This window comes from Delphinapterus leucas, chromosome 20 (genome assembly GCF_059928025.1).
Source record: "Delphinapterus leucas isolate spDelLeu-1000000601 "Yukka" chromosome 20, BTC_Dleu_Yukka2, whole genome shotgun sequence".
Lineage (NCBI taxonomy): Eukaryota > Metazoa > Chordata > Mammalia > Artiodactyla > Monodontidae > Delphinapterus > Delphinapterus leucas.
Genome location: NC_143148.1, coordinates 59,424,832 through 59,449,211, shown reverse-complemented (window position 1 = coordinate 59,449,211; position 24,380 = coordinate 59,424,832). Strand labels below are relative to the sequence as shown.

The following is a 24,380-nucleotide window of genomic DNA, read 5'->3' as shown; positions in this document are numbered from 1 at the left end:
GGAGCATCCAGCACTGAGGCTCCTTCCCCCACGCTCCCTCACTGGGTAAACCCATGGAAGCCAGTGGATGAGGGCGCCTGGGGAGGATGGAGCCAGGAGAGCCCAGCTCCCACAAGAGACGGGCCAACAACCAGGGATATGTGTCTGCACCTGCCCCGCCACACACGGGGGAAAGAGGGCATTGAGGGCTGCCGGCATCAGGGTCACGTGACCGCCAGGGCCAGTGGGTTTGCATGGGAGCAGCAGGACAGGCCGGGGTCCTGGGGCCTCAGCCCAAGAGCTGCAGTGCTGGGCACTGGGCACAGATGGCCTCTTGTTTGTTACCACGAGTGACCAGGGAAGAAGCTGAGACTCAGAGGCTAACTTATGTGCCCAGGACCGCAAGGCAGAAAGAACGCAACCAAACAGAAGAGGCTCTGAGGGCGGCTGTTCCAACTCCCTCCAGGCTGCCCCAGTACAGCACGAGGCCAGGTCCAGTCACATGGGACGGGAACGCGTCAGAAAGAGTCAAAGAAGGTTACACAGCAAATCAGACAAGAAGAAACCTCAAAAGCCTCATCTGACTTTAGAAATCATTTCCCTTTAAAATAGAAGGAAGAGCACGCACTCTCAACCTCTCTCCACCGGCCTCTGTGATGAAAAGGCTTTGAGCCCTTCGTTCCATCTCCTTGGCCGACTTGTCTCCTTGCCAGACACCTGCCCATCTGGCATCATCCACCTGGGGGTATCTATCTTCCGGCTCCGGGGGCTCCGGGGAGCTCAACTCAGGTGCCGGTGGAGCACCGCCCTAAATGGCAGAGAATTCTCTCAAAAAGACCCACCTGGCGGTTACATCACAAAGACCTACTTCCAAGGAGCCCCGCTTTCCCTCCTGTTCGCCGTGCCCGGTTTACCCGAGTGTCCCCCGTCCCCTCAGAGCCTGGTCTAGACGGCTGACGGCCGCGGCCACGCGTGTGGCCTGGGAGGCACCTGTCTCCCCATCTCCCCCTCCGCACCCGCCCTCGCTAGGTAAAGCAACTGCCGGCAGGCGGGGCAGCTGTCACTGGGCTGCCGGCCCACGCCGCCCCCTTTCTCAAGGGCTCCGCTCTAAAGCTGGATGTCCACATCAATGTGCATCTTTCGCCACAGGAAGGCCACGGTCAGAGTCTGGGCCGACCTTCACCGGTCAGCACGAGGGCCGTGTCTGTAGAGCAAGGGGACAGCGTGGGAATGTTACGTGGGCACGGGGCTGAAAGCAACAGCTCAGCGGGCAGCTCTGAAGCCGGGTATGGGGCCACCCGAGGAGCTGTCTGCTCGTTTTACTTTGGCGTCAGCAAGAAACATCGCCTGGATTCTTGAAATCAGTGACTGTGTTTGCCTACACACGAAAATAGTTCTAAATGAGTTTTCTACCCTGAATGCCTGTCATCCGCAGCGTGCCTGTCGGTTCAAGGGTCCTTCAGCCCCTCCCTCCCTCTTCCTCTCTCACACACCTGACAGGGGTGCCAGGTGCTACCTTCTCTCTCCAGTCCAAGCCCAGTGGCACATCACACGGACTGCATTTCATTAGGGGGCCGCAAGTCCTCAGAAGAGATGTAAAGAAAGACGGTAGTGGAGTTTGCCAGTACGTCTGCAAATGTTCCCCCTTAGTCGCTGTGTGAGAGGGAACTCAGAATGAGGGGAAGCCGTCCCGATTCCTCGGGACCTCCTTGACCAGAACTCGACCTCTGCTCTGGAGCTGCATGGAGCCCGACCATGAGCGTCCGCGCCGGTTCTGCCTCGGGTGGTGTCAAATTTCTGAACACAGCGCCCACGGGGCCCAGGCTGGGGGCCCGTCCGCGTCCTCCAACTCTGCCAGGCATTCCAGCCCCGCCGGAGCAGCGGCCTTGGCCCGCACCCGGGCGCCCTGATCAGACTGGGCCTGTGATTTCTACACGAAAGATTCCTCACGAACACACAATGAAGCCAACGGTCACCCTGAAGCGCACTCTCACGGGGGGAAAAGTGGGACGTGACATTGTGCTTGAAAGGTTTGTCTTCTGCAGTAACTCTGCCGAGTGGCTCAAGGGCTCACTCGTGTCCCAGCCCCGTGCGAGCTCTCACGCCGCAGGCCCGTCTGGTGGCCCCGGCCACCCGGCTCAGCTTCCTGCAACTTCCACCACGTCCTCCTGAGACCTCCAAGCCCTGGAGACCCGTGGTGCCGGGAGAGCCCAGCGCCAACTCCGGCACCCCACCCGCCCAGATCCACTGTCTAAACTCAGACGCCTCACACGGTACAGCGACTCCCCTCTGGGCTGCAACCACCAGAGTCCACACACGACTCCACCTAGAGCACGCAGAGCGAGCCTCCAGTCTCTACAACATGGACGGCCAGAGCTCCCGGGGCTTGCTCGGGGAAAAGCCGGGGCCTGGGCAGAACAGGAGGGAAACGTCCCCACGGGTACTTTCCATCCCCTATTTCTCTTACTGTAAGGAAGTGAACCATCTGGAAAAAATGGCCAGCACTTCACGGGGCAGCCCCATTATAGGGCTGGCCTTCCACCCACCCTCCTCCACAGCTAGAAATCCAGAAAGTAAATTCCTGGTGCAGGAGTGGTAACTCGTTCCTTCCAACAGACAGCGGCTGCCCTGACGGCGTCTGGAGTACAGTTGCTGGGGTGAAGAATCCTTAGCTGCTCTGCACCATCACCCAAACGCCAGGGACACTGGTCCAGCACCAGGCATGGGCTCCACTGCCCGCTGCACGCACGCCCCTCACGGAAAACACAGACAGTGACAGAAAAGCTTCAGGAGAGCCCAGAGAAATCACCAAACCTTCCTTATGCAGAAAAAGTTCTACAACTTAGGCCTCACTAAAAAGAAATTTGGAATTAGTCAGAAGTCACAATTTTTCAGCCTACTGAGCCGTAAGGTTTAGGTAAGTACTGCTCCGGACATTTCCAAGTTATTACTCATGACTAAAATCATCAGTGAACGTATGCCACATTTTAAAATGGCCTAAAAATAAAAGTGTATCAAAATGCTTTCAACTCACATGCATATCTTACAGGTAACTAATGCTGATTTGAAATAATTACTATTGTGTTCATTCACCAACAAGGAATCACTCAGTACTGACAACTGATACTACACTGGGTACTGTGAAGAACAGAAATGAACAAAATTTGGATCTAATAGCATTAAAGCTATTTAACTTAACATTTTAAACGTATATTTCAAAATGATGAAACTCATCAAAAACCATTCTCGAATTTTAAGGCCTGCCACTCCTCTCTTGCCTGTCTGGAGTCAAAGCCTTTGAGGTGGGGCTTGACCGAAGGGGCTCAGGGCCGTGGGCGATGCGTCCAAACAATCGCAAGGGCCTTTGGGGTTTTCTCGTAAAGCTACTCAGCCTCAACTGACATAAGCCTCCAAAGACATCGTGACTCTAATGACCTACAATACTGGAACCGTACACGTAAGTAACCACATGGTGCAACTTCTTCTAAAAACGTCATTACAATATCCTTCCCGGCCCAAACCTCTGTCAACCTCCGGGCCTTGTCCGACCAGAAACCGTCTTGTTCGTCACAGCTCCAGGGACAAATGACAGGCGTGGATTGCCCCGCCAGCGTCACTAACTGGTCATCCCCAGCCACGCCTAAAACTGCCTTCCCCGCTGCCCACGGGCCCAGGAGGTGGCGAACGGGGAGTCCTGGGAGTCGGGAGCCCCTCCGGCAGCCCCAGGCCTCCGCTGGGGACCAGGATTCCCGGGGAACGGAGCTGGCAGCAGGAGATGCCGCCGGGTCCCGACGGGGCCAGCTGCCCCGGGCAGGGCGGGCAGGGCGACAGCCTGCAGCGCCACGCTCGGCTTCCGCGGCCGGGCAGCAGGAGACGCGCCGTTGTTTCTGTGACTCTTCTAGGGTATTTTTGGGAACCACTCAACACCAAACTCCCTCCACATCTGGCCTTTTCTCATTTAAACGATATTTTCCACCATTTCTGGTAGAGAAGGCTTTTCCATGAGGGGTTAATTCCCTGAGCTACCTAGGTTCTCAAAGATGTGTGTCTGTGTTTTGGAAGGAACATATTTTCTTGAAGGGAACATTTTTATTAGAAGTGAAGTGACAGTGTGAGGGCTTCCCTGGTGGTGCAGTGGTTAAGAATCCACCTGCCAATGCAGGGGACACGGGTTCGAGCCCTCGTCTGGGAAGATCCCACGTGCCGCGGAGCAACTAAGCCCATGCGCCACAACTACTGAGCCCACGTGCCACAACTACTGAAGCCCATGTACTTAGAGCCCGTGCTCCTCAACAAGAGAAGCCACCACAATGAGAAGCCCGCGCACTGCAACGAAGAGTAGCCCCTGCTCGCCGCAACTAGGGAAAGCCCACACACAGCAACAAAGACCCAATGCAGCCAAAAATAACAACATAAATAAATATTAAAAAAAAAAGAAGTGAAGTGACAGTGTGTACCATCTGCAAGGCTGAGACTGCTCTCCTGGCGTGGCAGACCACTAAAAGTGGACTAGAGTCCCTGGGAATGGCAGACACTGTTTCACTGCTATAGATAAAGGCACCCTACACACACACCACACACACACCACACACCACACACACACACACACACACACACACAGCCCTTCTTCTCATCCACCCCAAAAAAGGCCTACACTCCAAAAAAGTCCTACAACATAAAATGTTGGATACTTCCCACCTCTTCTAATCTTTTTCCCAGCTGGGTTTATAATGCCTCATTTTATGGAAAAAGTTCCGAGAGCCACTGAAATTTACTTTTAAGCAAAGTATAAGGATGGACACAAATGCCAAAGAACTCGAGAGAGGTTTAAGAGTCTCGAGAACACCAGGGCTATTTAGTTACATACTGGTGAAGTTATCTCACAGATGCAGGAGGAGAGTAACCTGGACACATCACCGTGTTGCCTTTTTTAAACACATGTGACCCATGCATGTGTGTGTTTCTGGGCGTGTGTGTGTGTGTGTGTGTGTGTGTGTGGCATATTCATTATTACAGAGACGGGCTTTGCCAGAACACACACAACTCCCAGGTTTCCAAGTGTCCTGACGTCGTTCAGCCTACAGACAGACAACTTTTTTCATACGCATCTTAGACGACGTTAACCACAACTGTAAAAAAATAAAAATATACCAAAATACGCATCTAGTTGAAACAGTACTAAACCATTTCGTGATTCACAACGTAAGCACCATGACTAAAGCTCCAGTCTTTAAAGATGCCCCGTGTGGCTGAAAATCTCCCAACTATGGAGAAAAAACTGACCCAGATTCAGACGTTCCAACAGATACGATATTGCCTGGCAATGGAGCTGGGACCAAGTGAGCGTTCACATCTCACTAGATCTGAATCGCCTGGATCCACATGCCCTCTGGAAGCAGCTCTGTGAATCTTCACGGCTCTGCTCCACACCTGAGTGCCTACTGAATGCACAATGCGACAGGCAAGAAACAGAGCGTGGATCTGCCCCTTACCTTTCTCACACACTCCTAGTTTGTTACCTCCCCCCAGTAAAACTCCTAAGGGCCAGGCAGAGGGAGCTCTGTCACTTTAGTCTCCACAGAACGAGGCAGAGAAGACAGATCACAGCTCACAAGCATCGAAACTCGCTTGATCCCTTGATTGTGGTGTAAGGGGAGGTGACACTGGTGGAGGTGACAGTGGCTGCGCAGTCCTGGTGGTGGAGGCGACAACAGCAGTGCTGACAACGGAGGGGGAGGTGACAGTGGCTGCGCAGTCCTGGTGGTGGAGGCGACAACAGCAGTGATGACAGCGGAGGGGGAGGTGACAGTGGCTGCGCAGTCCTGGTGGTGGAGGCGACAACAGCAGTGCTGACAGCGGAGGGGGAGGTGACAGTGGCTGCGCAGTCCTGGTGGTGGAGGCGACAACAGCAGTGATGACAGCGGAGGGGGAGGTGACAGTGGCTGCGCAGTCCTGGTGGTGGAGGCGACAACAGCAGTGATGACTGTGTTCTAGAGACCTGGAGCCAGCGGGGGCTTGAGGACTCACATGAGAGTTGGGGGCTGCATCCATCCTGGACTTGACCTCCCTGCACAACCCTGGAAGAGGCACCGGCTACTGTCCCCACGTGTAAAGGAGAATAACATCCCCTAGCTCACATCGTCAACAGCAACACAAGGCTGGGGTGTCAGAGGGAGCGTACGTCCAGCTCCAGAAAGGGACACCGGCCCCGTGGGCAGCGGGCTGGCTCCTCCCATGGCTGTGGCAGCCGGGGAGGCCAGAGCATGACACTGGAGGTGCAGGGGGCCCCAGCCTCCTCCTCCTGGGTTGCGCTCTGACCTTTAGTGACAACTCGGTATTAACTAAAACAGAGGCGCCAGCGCCCTCCCAGGGGCGGGCCTGCCCTCGGGTGCTGACGAGCCCAGGAAACAGAGGCGCCGCAGACACAGTGGCCAGGGGACCTCGCGGTCAGCCAGCAGCAGCCTGCTCGGGAGCACTGCTTCTTAGCCACACGAATAAATGTTGCGGTCTTTGCTTTGTTTTCTTAAACTCCCCCAAAACCAAGATGAACAGAATGCAAAACTTAGAAATCGTAAAAATCTCAATTCTTCAAATGCAGAAAAGGACATTTTAAGACTGTTCTAACAGTTCAACAAAAATTTCACAATACACAATAATCATAAAAAATGCACCCAACTTTTACCATCAGCCAAGCTGCCCCAACGAAGCACACAGTTAATAAGTGTCAAGTTCTCGATGCAGACTTTATGCCACTCGGGTGGGTGGGCTGAGGTCTCGATGCCAGCACTGACAGACTAACTCCCGGCCCACCAGCCTGAGCAGGGAGGCTCATTTCCGGGGCTCGTGGTGCATGATTCACCCAGTAACCGTCTCCATGGAAATCCACCGGGCCTCTCCGGGCACTCAGGCAGGCCCCTGCCTCCCCGTGAAGGACACAGGCCCTGCCCTTGGGGGGCTCACGGTCAAGCCACGCTGGGCCCAGAATGGACGCCGAGAGGTGTCGCATCCCTCTTTGCCAGCAACGTCCTGTGCATTCAGACCGCGGCGTGGGCACCCCCACCGCCCTCAGGAGCGCGGTCACCATGGGGCTGCACGCCTGCGCCCCAGCTCTCAAAAGCGGGTGACACCCGCCCCGCGGACCCTGCCACCGTGCTGCGAGGCCCTGGGCCACTGGGGGAGCCCTCATGGAGAACCAAGGGGCTGGGGGGACAGCCCAGCTCCAGGCCCGGGAGGGATCCCTTGGACAGGGCAGCCCCGAGCCTCCAGACGACCCAGTGACATGACGTGGCAGAGCCACCTCCTCCCGCTGGGCCCGGTGAACCCCGAATGGTGAAGGGTAATAATTTTTATTTTTTTTTTAATTTATTTGTTTTTGGCTGTGTTGGGTCTTCATTGCCGTGCACAGATTTTCTCTAGTCGTGGCGAGCGGGGGCTACTCTTTGCTGCGGTGCGCAGGCTTCTCATTGCGGTGTCTTGTCTTGTCGTGGAGCACGGGCTCTAGGCGCGCGGGCTTCAGTAGTTGTGGCGCGTGGGATTCAGTACTTGTGGCTCGCAGGCTCTAGAGCGCAGGCTCAGTAGTTGTGGCGCACGGGCTTCGTTGCTCCGCGGCATGTGGGATCTTCCCGGACCGGGAAGGCGGACTCTCAACCACTGCGCCACCAGGGAAGCCCCAAGCATAATAACTGATTGTCTTCTCTGGCCCCAAATTTGGCGGTGGGGGCGGGGGTCGTACAGCAAGGGATGGCTGCGGCCAGGCGACGATGAGACCAGCAGCACAGGGACGCGCCCCAGTGCTCACAGTCTCACAGTAAGGCTCGTGGTTCCTGGCATGCGTTCGTCTACACAGCTGAAGGGTGACGGGCTCGGGACTGGCTCTAACCGGGGCAGATTCAGAGCCAGATGTCTCCGTGCCACAAAGCCAGCGCCAACGCGGGTCCCCAGTCCTACGGTCTCACTGCCGGCCGCTGTCCCCCAAGCACGACCGAGCCGAGATGAGGCGCTCACCCCGCTTCCCTTGAACTCACGCACGCTGAGCAGCTCAGAGCGCTCAAAGCAGAGCAGCCAGGAGATGGAGCAGCGGCAGCGCCTCGTCTGTGTCACTGCATGTGTCCCCTCGGAATCTTCCTGAATTACCCAGATGAACCCAACGCGGGGACCACACTCGTGGACGCGACAGACACGCGCGGCCTCACACCCACTCCCTCCTCAGCAGTGGTCTTCACTTGAGGGGCCAGACGTGAAGCTCTAAGTGAAACACACACTTTGACGCCTCAGACAACCCGACCCCCGAGAAAACAGTGACCGTTAGAGAAGTGAGAGGGAAAGAATACAGCACACGCACACGTCCCAGGAGACGTGTGGCTTTGACATGAAGCGCCTGTGACCCCACAGAGCCCCGCCACAGAGCAGGCCCTGCCCAGACCCACACCCCGCTCCCGCCAGGAGGATGCCCTCCGCTTCCCCACCACCATCTGCCTCCTGGAAGCCAAGGTGACACTGAGAGCATTTCCAGAACAAACGTCCTCTTTCGGCCACTTCTTTCCTCCAATTCTCAGACTTCACCTCCCGTGTAACGTCTGTACTTCCAGATTTAGTTCTACAACTGCACTGCCACCTCCTAAACTGAGTAAGATTATTCTGCCTTTCCTCCAACTGATTAGAGAAATCAGAAAGATTATTTTGAGTTGGCTAAATCTTCAACCACATCCAATTCATCAGAACCAAAGCCTGTACCTCTTGCTGTCTAAACTGAATATCCAGATATTCCCTTTAAAGACATGGCCACGTTTTTACCCAAAAGTCACCACGCAAATTCGGAGAGCCCACTGTGTGGGTCGCAGGTGATTCCCGAGAAGCCAGGAGGCGCTGTGGTTCCATGGGAACCAGTCCCCGGTCTGAGAGCATCTCCCTCAGCCTTCCCTGCCCTTCCTAAGCGTCAGATCCCTGAAGTCCCAGCACCTGCTGCTACCAGCACCCGGGGACCCCGCTGACTGGGGTCAAATTCAGACAGTTATCGACAGTACACAGTCCTGCGGTGTGAAGAGAAAGCACCCCGAAATTGTCATGCATTACTGCAAAGTCACCCGGCCCCGGCCGTGAGCAGCTGAAGCAGGACAGAACCCATCGTGGTGCTTTAAGGGCCTGGAAGCGAGCAGAAACCCTCTGCGGACAAGACAGCACCGTGGTGGGGAAAGGTGGGTGTCTGGGATAGGCAGGGGGGCCCTGCCACGGCCTCAGATGCACGTCATCAGATGGGAACGCCCCCTGCACGTGGCGGGGCTGTCCCACACCCCACCCTGCTGCCCCACGCACGGCCAGGAGGAGTCGGGATGGAACCGGTGAGGCCGCCTCTCGAGGCCCGAAGGCAGACTCACACCCACAGTGCACCTCTGAGCTCTAAGGAGGGCGGACAGACCTGGAGCCAGAGCCGGGTTTACCTGGCCCACCGGTGAGCTGGGACGAGGGAAAGCCGGCCGGGGAGCAGTGGCCCCAGCTCGGGGTGTCCCCTCTCTCCCCCAGAGGGGAACCCCTCCTCACCTGGAAAAGCTCCTCCGGCAACCACAGGGTGGGGAGAGCAGCTCACCAAGCACCCACTGGGGTCCAAGGCCCAGTGTTTGTTGGCTGGACTCACAGAGGCCCCACTTTGGAGGCTCAAATTCAAACCTTAACGGTTGAAAGGGGCCCCATGACCCGATTCCCCAGCGACGAGCCCAACTGAAGTGACTGCTCCGTCCACAAGCTCTGGGGCCTGCCTGCCAGCCAACAGCGCAGGAGGCTAACGGCACTGTTCCTGCAGCCAGGCCCCTGCTGCCCACATACTCACGACGGCGGGCGGACGTGTCTGCTCCTTTCAAAGAGCAGCATCTTTTTGCTTGAACACAGACCCTCACTTCCCCCTGCCAAAACAGCCTGCATTTCGAGGGGCAGAACATCAGGCCAGCACAGCCCTGGAGGCAACCAGACTCCAGGCGTGAAAGGCAAACTGTTGTGTGATTGAAGGCGAGGATTTATGGACAATGCGCGGAAAGGTCTCAGCGGAAGGACAGACGCTGTGCTAAAGGGACACAAGGCACAATTTACTGCTCCCTAAACATGTTTTTAATCACATCATTCTTAATTAATGCACCAAACCAGGTCAAATTCTAACCCTGTACAGTTCATTTAAAACTTGTAAATATCTTGCTAAGGTTAAAAATGTCCACATAACCTCACAAACATCTCTAACGTATAAAGCGGCAAAGCCAAGAGAGCACGTGTTGCCAGAGTGAACCCGACATGAACCTCGCGTGCGGCCTTGTTGACCGATGGAACACTCTGGGGACTGTTTTGTCTACACCCGGCCAACTCGACGTCCGGGTCAGGGAGAGGAACAAGCCTCCCTGAGATGCTGAGGCATCTCAGCATCCGATCATGACTGTCACTCCACTCGACAGGGACTGGGTGAGAAGTGTGACTGGGACATTTTTCCAGTAACCGGAACCCATGCTCTCAGCCCAACTGGAGCTTCACCTCTAACCCCCATGCTCTCCTCTCCACCACCCTCACCCCTCCACCCTGGGTTTGAGTGCCTAGCCTCACAGGGCCTACCTGGGGGTTGGGGGGCCCCTCAACCCTTAATCTGCTCCAACAGACGCAAGCGGCAGATCGCGGTATGTGAGGCCCAACGTGGGCGGCGGGGCCCACGCTGCCGTATGGAGAAGGCCGCCCTCCCACTGGCAGAGGCTGGCTCGACGCCCCTGCGCTGCTCCCCGCTGTAACCGACCCTCCAGGACAGGGCTCCTCTCCCTACACCTTCCCCGAAAGCACAACGGAAAGGCAAGCAAACACAGCTGCCCGGAAGCGACACCCCTCCCCAGGCTGCCGGGTCACCTCGGGCCACCTCACCAGGAGCAGCAGAAAAAAACCAGAGCACAACTCTGGGAAAGCAGAGGTTTTGTTTCAAGGCTCAAGTGACAAAGAGCCCCCAGCTTTCCCGACCTGGAGTAAGAGCCCTGAGAAGGATGCTAAAGAAGAGGTGTAACTAAGGTTAAAACTCAGCGCAGCTTTTAAAACTCTGCAACTCTTTGGCTTTTTGCCAAGGCAGCCATTTTTATATATTAATACTGCTTTAGGACTTTGATTAGAACCTCATGAGTATGTTCAAGATGACACTTTCAACGAAGAAAGTGCAACTTGAACATCGCACTCGTCCCAAGGCGCTCCGAGGGCTCAACGGGAAACCCTCGGGGCGTGATGTCCTTTGGTTTCGAGTCCAGCAACGCACACCCTGCATGACCGTCTGTGGCAGACATGAGGCCCTCGCCGAGGACGTGGGAAGCGCACACAGTGTGCCAGAAGGGAGCGTGCACTCGGCTCTGAGAATAGTGTCTATGGTTATCTTGATAGTGACTGAGCTCCATGTTCATGATTCCTAAGTTACGTTCTATAAAAAAGGAAGATCGTCCAGACTCTCTTTCATAATTATTCAGGTTATAAACATCTCTTTAACAGAAACTCTTCACGAGGACGTGAAAACGTCAATCCTCGAATTCACCAGCAATTTCACTCCATCTTAGAAAGCAAATCACCCCTAGAACGCCTCAGCCGGGCGCTTCACTCTGTAGACAGTTCGTATCAGGTGAGCTCAATGAGGGTTTCAGGGTCTTTTTCTCAGGACCAGAAGAAAAGGCAGCGGTTGGAGTTTGACAGCAATGAACGGGAACGAAACCTGCCTTATTCTAACAGACAGCGGCTGCACAACAGCCCAGGGCCCCGCCGTCCACATGCCCCAGCCCCATGTGTCTCCATGTGTCCCCGGGGCCAACGCTCCCGCTCCTGCCACGCTGGGATCCACCGCAGGTGAGCACTTACCTGCCCATCTTGTCCCACGTGGTGTATCTGTAGATTGCCCTGCAAAATGGATGAATAAGGGTGTGATCAAAGACAACAGCTTCAAGATGCACGAGACAGAGGCAGGAACATCCCCAGGCCATTAGTGAAAACCAGCAAAACCATTAACATCAATTCCAACATCGGTCCCTTGTAGCCATAAAAATCCCAAAATATCAATACTTAAGCTGAGTTTACAGGTGCTATTTTTTCTTACAAAAACGAATAAAACAAACCAGTGAAAAAACATTGTAGCCATCCCCCAACCCTGACCCCCAAATGGAAATGTCTTTTTTCTAACTCTTCACTTTGAAACAATCTCAGACTCACAAGAAGAACCAAAAGTAGTACAGAGAGGTCCTGCGTCCCATCACCCAGCTTCCCCTTTGGGACACCTGACACATCATGGAGCATTATGGCAATCAGGAAATCAATGGGACGTGATGCAATTAACCAGACTACAGGCCTACAGAGATCTCACCAGCTGGAAATTCATTTTCATTTGTTTAAAAAAAATAATAGTTGTTTTAAGTCTCGTAGGCGTTGCTAAATGTCTCTTTACAGATATCCTCATTTTGACAAAATAACTACCTAATTTTTAAGTGAACAAAGTAAGGTTTCATTGTGATAAGAAGACTAATTGCAAATTGTAACTTATTACAAAGTAATCTTTACACTATCAGCAATTTTTTCTAATTCAGTGCATTCGATTCCTAATGGAAGCAAAAAAAAAAAACCACTGGATTATATAGAGGAGGAATTCAGTGAAGAAAACTAAAAAAAAAAAGGGGCAAAACTGATACTAAAATTGGAATTCAGTAAGTATTCTAATGAATTTTTAGCAGAAACAATATAAAAGCGGATGTACACTGATTTCTCCTTTTCCAACCCTAACCATTTTCCTTCCTTTCAAGGCCCGCCAGCAAGGTAGGCGTGTTGGTCGACAGCCGGCCCTCTGTGGGCGTGGCCTCCCCCTCACCTGTGCCAGGAGAAGGGAAGCTCCCCTGCCCCCAAGGGGGCGCCTGCGCTTAGCTTGCTGCCCACTCCCCCCCTCAACATGTTGCTCTGTGTGAGCTCACAGACACCCACCCCCAGCCCGCTGGCCCCGCAGGAGGCAGGGGGAAGCCCACTCCTTACCTGTGGTCAGGCCTCCCGGGACCTGCCCCTCCCACCCCCCCAGCCTCTGTGCGCTGCTCCCCTTCACCGCCCCCCCCGCCCCCGCTAGCCTCCCCACCCCCCGGGCACCCACCTGGCCGTGCGCCCCACCTTCCCATGGACACACCTGTCCCGTCATCTGAGGACTCACAGGGATTTGTCCAGCTCGGAGCCGTCCCCTCAGAACCCGCCCACCTCTTCCCTCTCTGACTGTGGGGCTGGGGGCTGGGACTGAGAGGTCGGGGGCACTAACGTCACCCACTTAAGGAAAGCAGCCCGGTGCGGCCTGAACACGAGGAGCCAGCAGGCACCGCTAAACGAGTCCCAGGCTTCCCCGGGACTCTCCTGAGACCGGGGGCCGACAGCCCCTGGCGCCGATGCCGGAGGCTGGAAGCAAGCCCGGCCCTCAGCTCCGCCCACATGGCACACGTTGGGGGGGATATCCAGGGCGAGCACTGCTCCCAGGCGGGGACAAGGTGCAGGAAGCCACGCCCCAATCTGCGGGCTGCAGCCCTGCGCCCGGGCCTGACCCGCCGACCTCGCCTTTGGAGGGTCAAGCTGACCTTCACACACCACGCCCCCTGGGCAGGTACGCAAGCCAGGAAGGCCTCCTGCCTCTGTCCTTACCGTGGAGTCACAGTAAAAGGACACCAGTGGGAAGAGGCCGGGATGGCGGGACCGCAGGCGGCTGAGGCCGAGTCAGAAAAAGCTGCGCCGAAGGCTCACAGGACCTTCACGGGCCCTCTCACCGGAGTCCCACCTCCCTCAAGTCCCGCGCTGGCCCCACGTGCCAAGAGGAGCCAAGGACACGTGAGGCCACAGTCTCAGGGGCGGCCCCCTCGTGCTGCTCCCACCCCTGGGGCTGCAGAGGGCACTTCAGCCAGGAGCAAAAGCCTCCATATAGCAAGTGTTCACAAAGAAGCCCAGATGGGGCCACGGTGCGGCAAGGGCAGGAAGGTGTGGAGGGCAGGCAGGGCCTCGGGTCTGTGCCCCAGCAAGTGGGAAGCAGGCGGTCTCTGCTGGACACCTGTGTCACCTGGGGATGCCCAGCTGTCCACCGCAAAGGACAAAGGTCAGAGTGCAGAGGGCCCGTGGGCACAGAGCGGGCCCTGGGCTGGCAGCCAGACTCACCTCGCTGTCCTGCGTGATCTGCACCTGCTCCCCTTGAGGCACCTGGGCGATGTGGAGGTGGCCCTGTGGGATCCGCAGAAGAGAAGACACCAAGAAGCATCAGAAGAAACAAGAAACGCTCTCCGAAACGTTTGTTCCTGATTCTCCACTCGCAGTTCAAGAAAAGACAGCTAAGGCCTGAGTGGCCAGTATCACACACGCATGGTGTGAGCTTACTAAACACCCTCTTGAAGTTCTACTTTAAGGACATAACACAGAATACTTCGCAGTAATTCTTAAAGGGGCAATGAGGCCTAGGAAAAATCTGTTAAATCTTTACATGTTACTAAACAGGCAAATTTAAGAATGTGAAGGACATACAGGAAAAAGGAGAAACCACAATTTTCCAGAAAACTAAACTGACAAGCTTTTTTTTAAATTGTACTATCAACTCAGAGGGACCAGAAACCTCATGGACTTTCAGACAGGGTCCCTAGTGACCTGGGGGTGCTGGAGGCTACACAGCAGCGTGACTAGGAGGGTGGGTGGCAGTTGTACATGTGTCTACACAGAAAACACGTCAGCCAACTCTTTTTAAATCAAAGAAACACGTGACTACCTAAACAGCTGAAGTAAACAATAAACGTGGTTCCAAAGTATCAGACTCCAAGTAAAATGCATTTATGTTTGTAGATACAGGCAGACAAATAATTCCTGTAAACCTTAACTTAGCTCAATGAAATGAATATCCATTATCTTATTTAAAATTCTACCTTAATCAAAATGGACCTGAAAATAAACTACTGTTGAATTTTCTATTGCTTTCATTTTACTGCATCTATGTAAACCTCTATCACAGTTATCTCTTCTGGAGTTCTTTCAAAGAACTTCCTTGCTAACGAGATTAGAGTAACTGCTTTTGTGACTGTCAGCTAAACAAAGAATCCACTGTTTATAACTGTTCCGTCTCCCTTGGAAGAAGAACTCTTTACAACCCTCCTCGGTGCTCCCGGGAAGCCCTCCCTTTCCAGACAGCGTGCTGAGTGCAGCATCAAACCAAGGCCGCCTGGGTCAGAACCAGGTCTCCAGGAGGCAGCCCTGCAACGAGGCCCACGGCGAGGAGGCTGGGTGCCTAAAGCATCCCCAGGATCCCCTGGAAGTTCCTGCCCCGCTCTCCCAAGAAGCGTCGGGAGGAACGTCCACCTGGGCCGGCAGCACACAAGGGCGACTCGTCACACAATTGAAAGAAACTACAGAATGACTAAGGCCACCAGCTCTCTCCGCTGGCCGCAGAACAAAGTTATTCTTCTCCTCTCAGTAACGGGTGCCCATGCTTCTGAACTGAGAAAATATCTGTGATACATCTTGATGTCTCCCAGGAGGACAGGCAGAAGTGCACAGGCAGGGGAGCCGCGAGGGGCCGGCAGAGAGGTCTACGAGATGTAGGAGGCCTACCTTAACTATTTCTACTTGGACCCCATCCCAGGCTGTCAGCGGGATCCAGAAGTGCAGGGGGAGCTGGTCGTGGCGCCCCTCCCCCTGCTTCCCAGCCGTGCCCTCCCCTTCCACTCGCAAAGGCAAACTGGTGAGAAGTACATACTACTTGGACCTGTCCGTCCTCCCCGATCTGGTGGATCTGGACCTGCTGGGCGTTGGCCAGGGCGTAGTGCAGGGCCTGAGGCGGGGGCTGCTGCAGCTCACTGGTGGGCGGCGGCGTGCTCATCATGGTGTCTGCGGGGAGATGCACACGAGCCTGAGCTGCCATCCTGGGGCTGAGCCCACCTCTGCCTCCCTCTCTCCCCAACCACACTGCCCACGGAAATGAAGGGAGAGCCTTCGTTCCTGGACTTCCAATGTGCAGTGTCGTGAGCAACAGCTGTTAGACAGCGGGGCTTTCTCACCTGTAGTCAGCGTCTAAAGATCCAGTGACCCACAGACACAGATGGTTCCCACCTACTACGTAAGTGAAGCTCCTCAGATGTAGTGACAAAAACGGAAAACGAAAAACAGGAAAAAAGTGCATACTAAATTCTGTGTCAGACCAGCGCAAGGTAGGGACCATGGATAATTAAAGTAACTTGGGGGAGGGAGGGACTTCCTCAGGGGTGCAGCGGTTAAGAATCCGCCTGCCAATGAAGGGGACACGGGTTCGAGCCCTGGCCCAGGAAGATCCCACAGGCCGTGGAGCAACTAAGCCCTTGCGCCACAACTACTAAGCCTGTGCTCTAGAGCCCAGGAGCCACAGCTACTGAGCCCATGTGCCACCACTACTGAAGCCCACGTGCCTAGAGCCCGTGTTCCGCAACAAAGAGAAGCCACCGCAATGAGAAGCCCGCGCACCGCGACGAAGAACAGCCCCTGTTCGCCACAACTAGAGAAAGCCTGCGCGCGCAGCAACGAAGACCCAAAGCGGCCAAAAGTAAATAAACAAACAAAAAACTAACTTGGGAGAAAAGTTCCATCCACTCAATTAAAGGAACACTTCCAGTAAAAGTTTACTTTCCATGTTTAACCCAGAATGAGATACGTTTGTTTTCATGTGTTGTGTATTACTTTTAACTGTAATACTATCTCAATCAGAAGAATTTTCTTATACACTTAGAACATTAGGACTCAGGAAAAAAAAAATTTTAATTTTCAATGTATATACATATTTTTGTTCTAAAGAATGGATTACTCAAAAAGACTTCTAAAGATAAAACCATATTACATTAAAATGAAATTCTGTGAGAAGTAGAATGCTGATATGAATGGAAAGAGGAAAAAGATAAAATGTCTGATTCTTGAAGAAAAGAATTTTCCTGCATTTTTTAATAGCTTAATGGTGGGTATCAAATTGACATGGTATAGATTCCACTGGCTGCCTTTTAAAAAGTTACAGTATAACAGTATTAAGATGTTAATACTTATGAAATTCAAGTTATTGAATTTACCATGTCATCAATAGCTCCCTCTAATTATGCAACGTGAAGACTAATTTAAATCTATGTTTTACAATCAATACTGATATCAAAGTGCAGTGCAAAAAACTGCATCTGTTACTTGCTTGTGGTCAAGAATAATCCAAGAGATACGGCAAGTGACCCCAGGCAACGACTCACGCTGAGGGAGGACCATGGCCCCCGGCAGTGACACGGCAAGGGCAGCCCCTCAAAGGCCTCGCCTCCACTGGTGGCGCTGCCGCATGTCCAGAGAGACACACAGTCAGGAGCTGGTTCTCTGCGACCCTAACGTTCTGAGCGCTACACGGATGCTCCCCAATGAGAGCTGTGGGGAGAAGCACTGGGGGCGGAGGTTTAAGCCACCTTAAACTCAAGCACATACGAAAGTTCACATGGTGTGGCCAGACAGCAGGGTGAGATACAAACGTTTTAATAAACTGATATTTTTAAAATCCCTTGAAAACCAGTGATGTTGTGGTCTGTGTTCAAATTGGCAGTACTAATTCAGCTTTAAATAGACCAGCCTCGGCTCAGAATCTCACTTGTAGCATCTGTCTGCTGATACTTCAAAAGAGAACACGGCAACTCCAGCTGGAATTACTACCAATTCCAAATTAACGGAATCCTGGCTAAATCACATGTTCCTGGATTATGTCTGTCACCAGAATAGCCTTAAGGAGCAGATTCGCTGGGTCAGGCCGCGAGTCCGCAGGAAGGACAAGGACGAAATCCCAGAGGCCCTTTAACCAACCACCCTGTGCTGTATCGAGTTTGGGCCAAGTAGGCAGTACGTTAAAGTAGAAAAAGATCCAGTCAACAGAAAGTTACAGAACAACGTACTTCCAAGAGTTTGATGAAAGAAGAACGTGGTCCGTGCTCCTCTCAAAACTCCCAGGGCTCCAGCGCCCGAGGAGGGGTCGCCCTCTGGCTTCCAGCGGACCGCCCGAGACAAGTCCAGACCCGTCCCAGAGCCCAGAACTCGCCCCCCGTGCTTCCCAGACACACAGCACCTGAGGCAAAGGGGGTGCGATGGTGCCGGCCTCCCTCAAATGCTCCTTAAAAAGGCACACCTTGACCCCCGCCCCGACGCAGTGCCCCCTGCTGCACAACCCAGGCACAGAGACCCAGGTGGGCGGAGGCAGCAAGGTGCCGGGTGGCACCATGGTGTCCGTCCTCCGAGGCCCATCAGGACGACACAGAGGGCCCCCTGCCCCTGAGAAAGCGCCCGTCACTCTGGCCATGGACGCTGCTGCTGCAGCCAGTGGACCTTCCCAAGCCACCGAGGCCGGCCAGAGTCCATTCCGAGCCACACGTCCTGAGGCTCAGCGCCTGCCCGGCCACGGCACTGAAGAGCCCCTCATGGTGGCCATTCACCACCCACAAGAAGCCACGGGACCAACAGCAGCACTGAGAGTTGCCAGACCCACAGCCTGGGGACCTCCCTGGTGGTGCAGTGGTTAAGAATCCGCCTGCCGGGCTTCCCTGGTGGCGCAGTGGTTGAGAGTCCGCCTGCCGATGCAGGGGACGTGGGTTCGTGCCCCGTTCTGGGAAGATCCCATATGCCGCGGAGCGGCTAGGCCTGTGAGCCATGGCCACTGAGCCTGCGTGTCCAGAGCCTGTGCTCCGCAATGGGAGAGGCCACAACAGCAAAAAAAAAAAAAAAAAGAATCCGCCTGCCAACTAAGCCCGTGCACCACAACTACTGAGCCCGTGCGTCACAACTACTGACGCCCACGCGCCTAGAGCCCGTGCTCCACAGCAAGAGAAGCCACCGCAATGAGAAGCCCGCGCACCGCAACGAAGAGTAGCTCCCGCTCGCCGCAACTAGAGAAAGCCCGCACGCAGCAACGAAGACCCAACACAGCCAAAAAGAAAAACAAAAACAAAACAAAACCCACAGCCTCTTAGGAGGAACCCTGACACGTTTATGGACAGAAAAACAGAGGAACTAAAGACACGCAACTAACATTAAACTGAATTACTGTCATTCAACTGAAAGAAACACTAATAACTGGAAGAAAAACAAAACAACAAGTGAGCGAGGGTAAAGACAAAGCATGACATCACCAGCCTGTGATGGAGATCAGACCTCAGGGGCAAAGGCCACCTGAGTCCCCAACCACAAGGTAAGAAGCGGATGCAAGGTGGCCAGCCCAGCAGTCCAAGCACAGCTTCAGGACCCAGTACCCTCCTGCTCCAAGGTGGGCCGGACAGGCTTGGGGCCTCACGCAGCTGCTGGCTGGCAACGCCGAGCCTCAGACCACCGCCCAGAGGCAGGATCTGAACTGAACACAATCCCGAGGGGCCCGCATGCAAGTCAGCTCGTCACCTGTCCCGGGCACCTCCAGAGGCGGGGACGCGGGTTCCACAGCCCACCTCATCTGATGGGAACAGGCACTGAGCACGGCCGTGCTGACCAGGTGGCCCCGGGGTAAGACGGCAAATCCCCGGCCACACTGAAACCTGCGTCCCTGGAGCCACAGTCCCCACGCCTACCCTCTTAGGACCACAGAGCCAGTCCGGTTCGGCAAGGAGCCACCCCCAGCGGGGCCCCAACTGCTACCTAAGTTCCCAGGACAGAATCCTGGTGGTGACAGAAAGGCCGGGCTCCTCACCGAGAGACCCTTCAATGCAGGCCCCGCACAGAAGCTCTGCTCAGGGCATGACCTGTCTGGCCCACGAGAGTCGGCTACCCCCAGCTTGCATGATTCACATGGCTAAGGCCAAGTATCTGATAACCACCAAACCACCAAGGAAAACCGCTTCCTGAGGTCTGGCTCAGCAAGATTCATAACCCTGTAAGGCCTCCAGGTGACCTGGTTTGTCACCGCAGCACTTCCAGAACGAGAGCTCCGCCCACCCTGCCCGCTGCTGCCCCTGAATCCCGGTCCCGATCCCGGTCAGGGCTCAGGTCTGAGAGCCACTGCCCCGGGACCGTCCGCGGGAGTTAAAAGACCATTTCTGTTACAACGTTTTGAGACGTCTTCAGTGACAAGCAATGCTGGTCTCCTTGTCACTCCTGGTGAACTTTCCCAGCTGTCCTTTCAATGCCTGAAAAGAAAGCCTAAGAGCTTCCCGTTCTTGAGGGTGAGTATAACCGAGGCTGCATCCTCACCAGGGCAGTAACGAGCACGACTTAGGCTGCACCCCAGCCTTCGCCTGCAGACGCCACGCGGACGGTGACAGTGACAGTGAGCCAGCGACGTGCTGGCCCAGCAGGCAGAGGGAGCAGCGCTCAGGGCGGCACCTGAGGCAGTCCTGGCCCAGCTCCTGCTGCTGAGCCCAGGATGTCCTCCACCTAGACAGCTGCCCCGGGAGCCTCTCGGGGTCCGGCCGAGGCTCCCCGCCTCTCACAAGGCACGTTCTCACTCTGACCGTCCCCGGGGCCACCTGCCTGGGCCACCCTGCGTCATACCTGAGGCGCCGTACGAGGACGAGGACGGGGTTCTCCTGGAGAAGCTCTTGACGGCCAGACTCTGGCCTCGCTGTTTTCGCCGCCAGGCCGTCCGACATTTGGAGTCGATGCTCTGTTTGATTCGATACCAGTCGGATTCCGTGATTCCAAATTTATAGAAGAGGTGACCTGCAAGAACACACCCGAGGGGAGGCTCTGTGAGGCACGGGCCTTCCGCGCGGCTGGTGGTCAGGGCGCAGAGCCAACATGAAGCGTGACGGGCGAGAGCCGCCTCAGGCCTGCCTGTCGTGTGCAATGATCGCTTCTCATTTATTCAGCTTTAACCTATCTGACGTGATCCACCCCCACCAGATGGAGTCGGGCAACAAGCTGGAGGTGAGGGTTCGCACAAGCGTCCTGGATGCCCCGCGCTCCAACCGTCCACCCTGATTTCACGCACGGCCTCTAGGGTTCTGAGGCCGAGATGGAACGCCAGCTCGTTCCTCCTTGCTCATGCCTGCCTGGCTGCCTCCTTCCCTCCTCTCAAGTCTGGGCTCCAGCGAGAGCTCAGTAACCCTCCCCTCAAGCAGCCCACTTCACCCCAGAGTCCTCCCCCCGCCAGCCCCGTCCCGGCGCTCTAACACTTTAGAGAGCTTAGATACTGATGGCGTTTACACCGCTTCCCCCACAAACACGGGGATCTTTGTTCTCCTCACCCACGCCTGCCAAGAGCCCAGAAGGTCCAGGCACAGGACAGACGCTTACCCATTTGTTGCCTAGATGCTGGTTACAACTTTCTTCCACTGCTACTTGAGCCTGAGGCCTACGGAGCTTCCCTTGCCTCTCCGTCTGCCTCCCTCCATCAGAATGCAACTCCCTAAGGGCGGACATAATCCACTCCCTGGGGCCCCACCGCATGCCCAGCCCGGCCCAGCCGAGTGGGCATCACCTCCACTGGACCGCTGGCCGCAGAGGGCAGAGCAGCCCTCTGGCACCCTCGCTGTCCGCCCCTGCGCCACGGCGAGCTCTCAGTGCGGGATGTGGGCATCTGAGACCACTTACCAGCAAGGAGGAAACCGGGTGGCAGATGGAGACCCCTCCCTGCCAGCCCGCCCAGCTCTCACTGGACCACTTCACTTCTTCCTTGTGCTGAATCAACAGGGAGTAACGGTCAGGAACACGGGAACCACAAAAAATGCTTTTCAACAGGGTGACCTCCTTTCTAGCTGGTCATGAAGCTTCGCTGATTAACGGGAAAATAAATGCATGAAATTCAAAAATTTAATAATAAAAAGATTCAGCTCGGGGCTTCCCTGGTGGCGCAGTGGTTGGGAGTCCGCCTGCCGATGCAGGGGACGCAGGTTCGTGCCCCGGTCCGGGAAGATCCCACACGCCGCGGAGCGGCTGGGCCCGTGAGCCATGGCCGCTGAGCCTGCGCGTCCGGAGCCTGTGCTCCGCAACGGGAGAGGCCACAACAGTGAGAGGCCCGCATACCGCAAAAAAAAAAAAAAAGATTCAGCTGGAAAACTTGCTGTCTTGGCTACTAAGAGCACCCAGTTTGGAGCGCTGCTGAGAGATCCTTTGATGCCCAATCCGTAAACTCTGCTCTGTGGAGAGCACAGACCCTCGGAATAATCAAAACAAAGGAAGCCTTTGTTTTCTTAACTAGTTGTTAAGTTTCTTTTGTCTTGGAAAGACACTTAACTTTTTTGTGAACATAGCCTAAGGCGTTTTTGACTCCAAACAGAAAGACAACCAAAATGTCTGTCACCTTGATAAAAAGAAATTGGGTTAAGGAGGGGCAGGGTTTACAGGATCAGAGAAGATCAACTGCAAGGTAGCCTCAGCCCCACTTTGTCCTCCTGCAGAAAAGGAAGCACATAAAGGAGGTGGCACCTCTTTGCTGGTTTTCAGGTCATCTCTAAACTAACTGGAGTCATCGCAATATTTACTGAGACGGCTCCATGCCGGGTACGGCTCTAGATGCAGGGTGGGGCTCACAAAGTTCCGGCCAGTTACCCACATGAGTGACAAGAGAACCCGACTACCAACTGTAGTTACCACAGAACTCAAATACTGACTGAGCCCAACTATGAGAACAAGAACCGTATAGTCACAAGGGGACCCGACCACTAACTACAGCTCTACAGTCACAGGAGGAGCCAACTACCCACTACAGCTACAGAGGAGCCCGAATACAGGCGAAGAAGTGGCCACCACACGTGTCCAACCACCTCATTAGGTACCTGCTCCAATACAGAAGGACACCCTGCAGGCCACCCTCAGATCCCCTCATGCCTTCCCACGCAAGGAAAACACCTTCCGAATGCCTCTAGGGATTAATGAGATCATGCAAAATTCCAAAGCTTGTTAGTAATGGAAGAGAATATATACAACACACACGTGGGCACACAAGCATAAGAAATGAGCGAAAACATTAATACTTAAATTCAACTTTGTAAAAACCAATCTGCCAGTTCAAAACCTGGCTTACGTCCTTCGAAGAAAAAACGTACATTCGTAGAACTGTGCATTAGCCATTTTCAAATTCTTCTAAGACATCTTATTACATAGTTCCTTCCAACAGTGACTCAAGACTCCAGCTCGACGGCAAATGCCCCCGGGAAGGCTGCCAGGAAACACTAAGGAAGGAGCCAGCAGCACGGATGCCTCCCCCACCGAGCCGTGCCGCAGGAGGGCACAGGGGGCTCGGCTCCGCCCCCAGAGCCTCATGGGTGGGCTTCCTCTGACTTTGCTAAAAGCGTTCTTCAACTTTTCTGCCAGCCCTGAGCAACCTCAGCTGAGTGAAAGGAGGAGGAACCTCTTACAATGAGTGATAAAAAGATTACTTTGAATTAACTGGTATTTCACACTTGTTGAAGCATTTTATCTCAAGTCATTTGATGCTCCTAAGAAAACCTCGTGAAATAAGAACGTCAATCTCCTCACTTCAGCTCCAAACCGAGTTATCAGTGAGGAGTGAGAACCAGCCTTAAAATTCGGGCCTCCGGCGCCCACCCAAGTGGAGAAGAAACGGCCACAGAAAGCCCAGCAGCGCCTCCCTCTGCCCAGACAGCAGCGGGCGCCCGTCCGCAGACGAGCCACGTAGCCCCCCAGCAGCCCGGGGAGACTAATGCGCTGCTCCCGAGTGCTGCCCGGGCGCCCCCCGAAGATCTGAGCGGGTTCCCGTCCCTGCTGACCACCTCCCCCTTTCCAGGACGCCCATCGCTGACACTGGTGGTTCCCGGCTCTCATGTGAGCCCCACGAGGGGCTGAGATGCACCGCAGGAAGGACAGACAAGAAAAAAGGCGCGGGGCTTGGAATCCTGTGTACTCAGGGAGGGGTGTGGGGTGGCGTGGGGCTTATCGGTCACAACGGAATGAAAACCAGGGCACTGCTAACATAGCCTCGAGTTCCAGGGAGAGGGAAGCAGAAACCTGAGTGCTGGCAACTGACTTCTTCACGTGACGGTCTCAGCTCCCGTGTGGGCACCGCGGAGTCCAGCGTCCCGGCCACAGAGCCAGGCTGGCCCCCTCTCCCCACACACGGGAGCCGCAGGCGCTGGGCACAGCACCATGAGTGAAGCCGCTCCTCGGTGATGAGGAGAGCCCGGTGGCCGCGGTCGGCAGCTCCAAGGTTGCTGTGAGCCAGGGCGCCCACTCGCGTCCGTTCTCACAGGCTCCGTCCCGCCACCAGCCCACATGAACCACGACTTCCTCCCAGCTCCCAGAGACACATGCTGGGCCCAGAGGAGCCTGATCACCAAGGTTCCAAAGAACCCAGACCCTGCGTACTGTGCCGAAGTGTCCCCCAAAATTCATGTCCGTTCCAGGACCTGGGAACGTGACCTCCCTTGGACACAGGGTCTCTGCAGACGTGACTAATTAACTGCAGATGCAGTCACACTGGAGTACAGCGCGCTCTAAGTGCA

At 55.0% G+C, this 24,380-nt stretch overlaps 1 protein-coding gene across 6 annotated transcripts in view; it reads right to left on the bottom strand.

Annotated features, from left to right (window-relative positions):
* Positions 1-24,380, bottom strand: part of BANP (BTG3 associated nuclear protein) — a 109,630-nt gene that overhangs the window by 20,846 nt on the left and 64,404 nt on the right. For 5 of the 6 annotated variants that reach the window (XM_089903396.1, XM_089903395.1, XM_022582951.3 and 2 more), the window contains 4 exons: positions 20,470-20,637; positions 15,713-15,843; positions 14,134-14,196; positions 11,830-11,868 (listed from right to left, as the gene is read on the bottom strand). The exons of the other annotated variant lie outside the window; for it this stretch is intronic. In XM_089903396.1, coding sequence (XP_089759522.1) covers positions 11,830-11,868; positions 14,134-14,196; positions 15,713-15,843; positions 20,470-20,637 — 401 coding nt within the window. The remainder of the gene's footprint in view (positions 1-11,829; positions 11,869-14,133; positions 14,197-15,712; positions 15,844-20,469; positions 20,638-24,380) is intronic. 6 annotated transcript variants of the gene reach the window in all.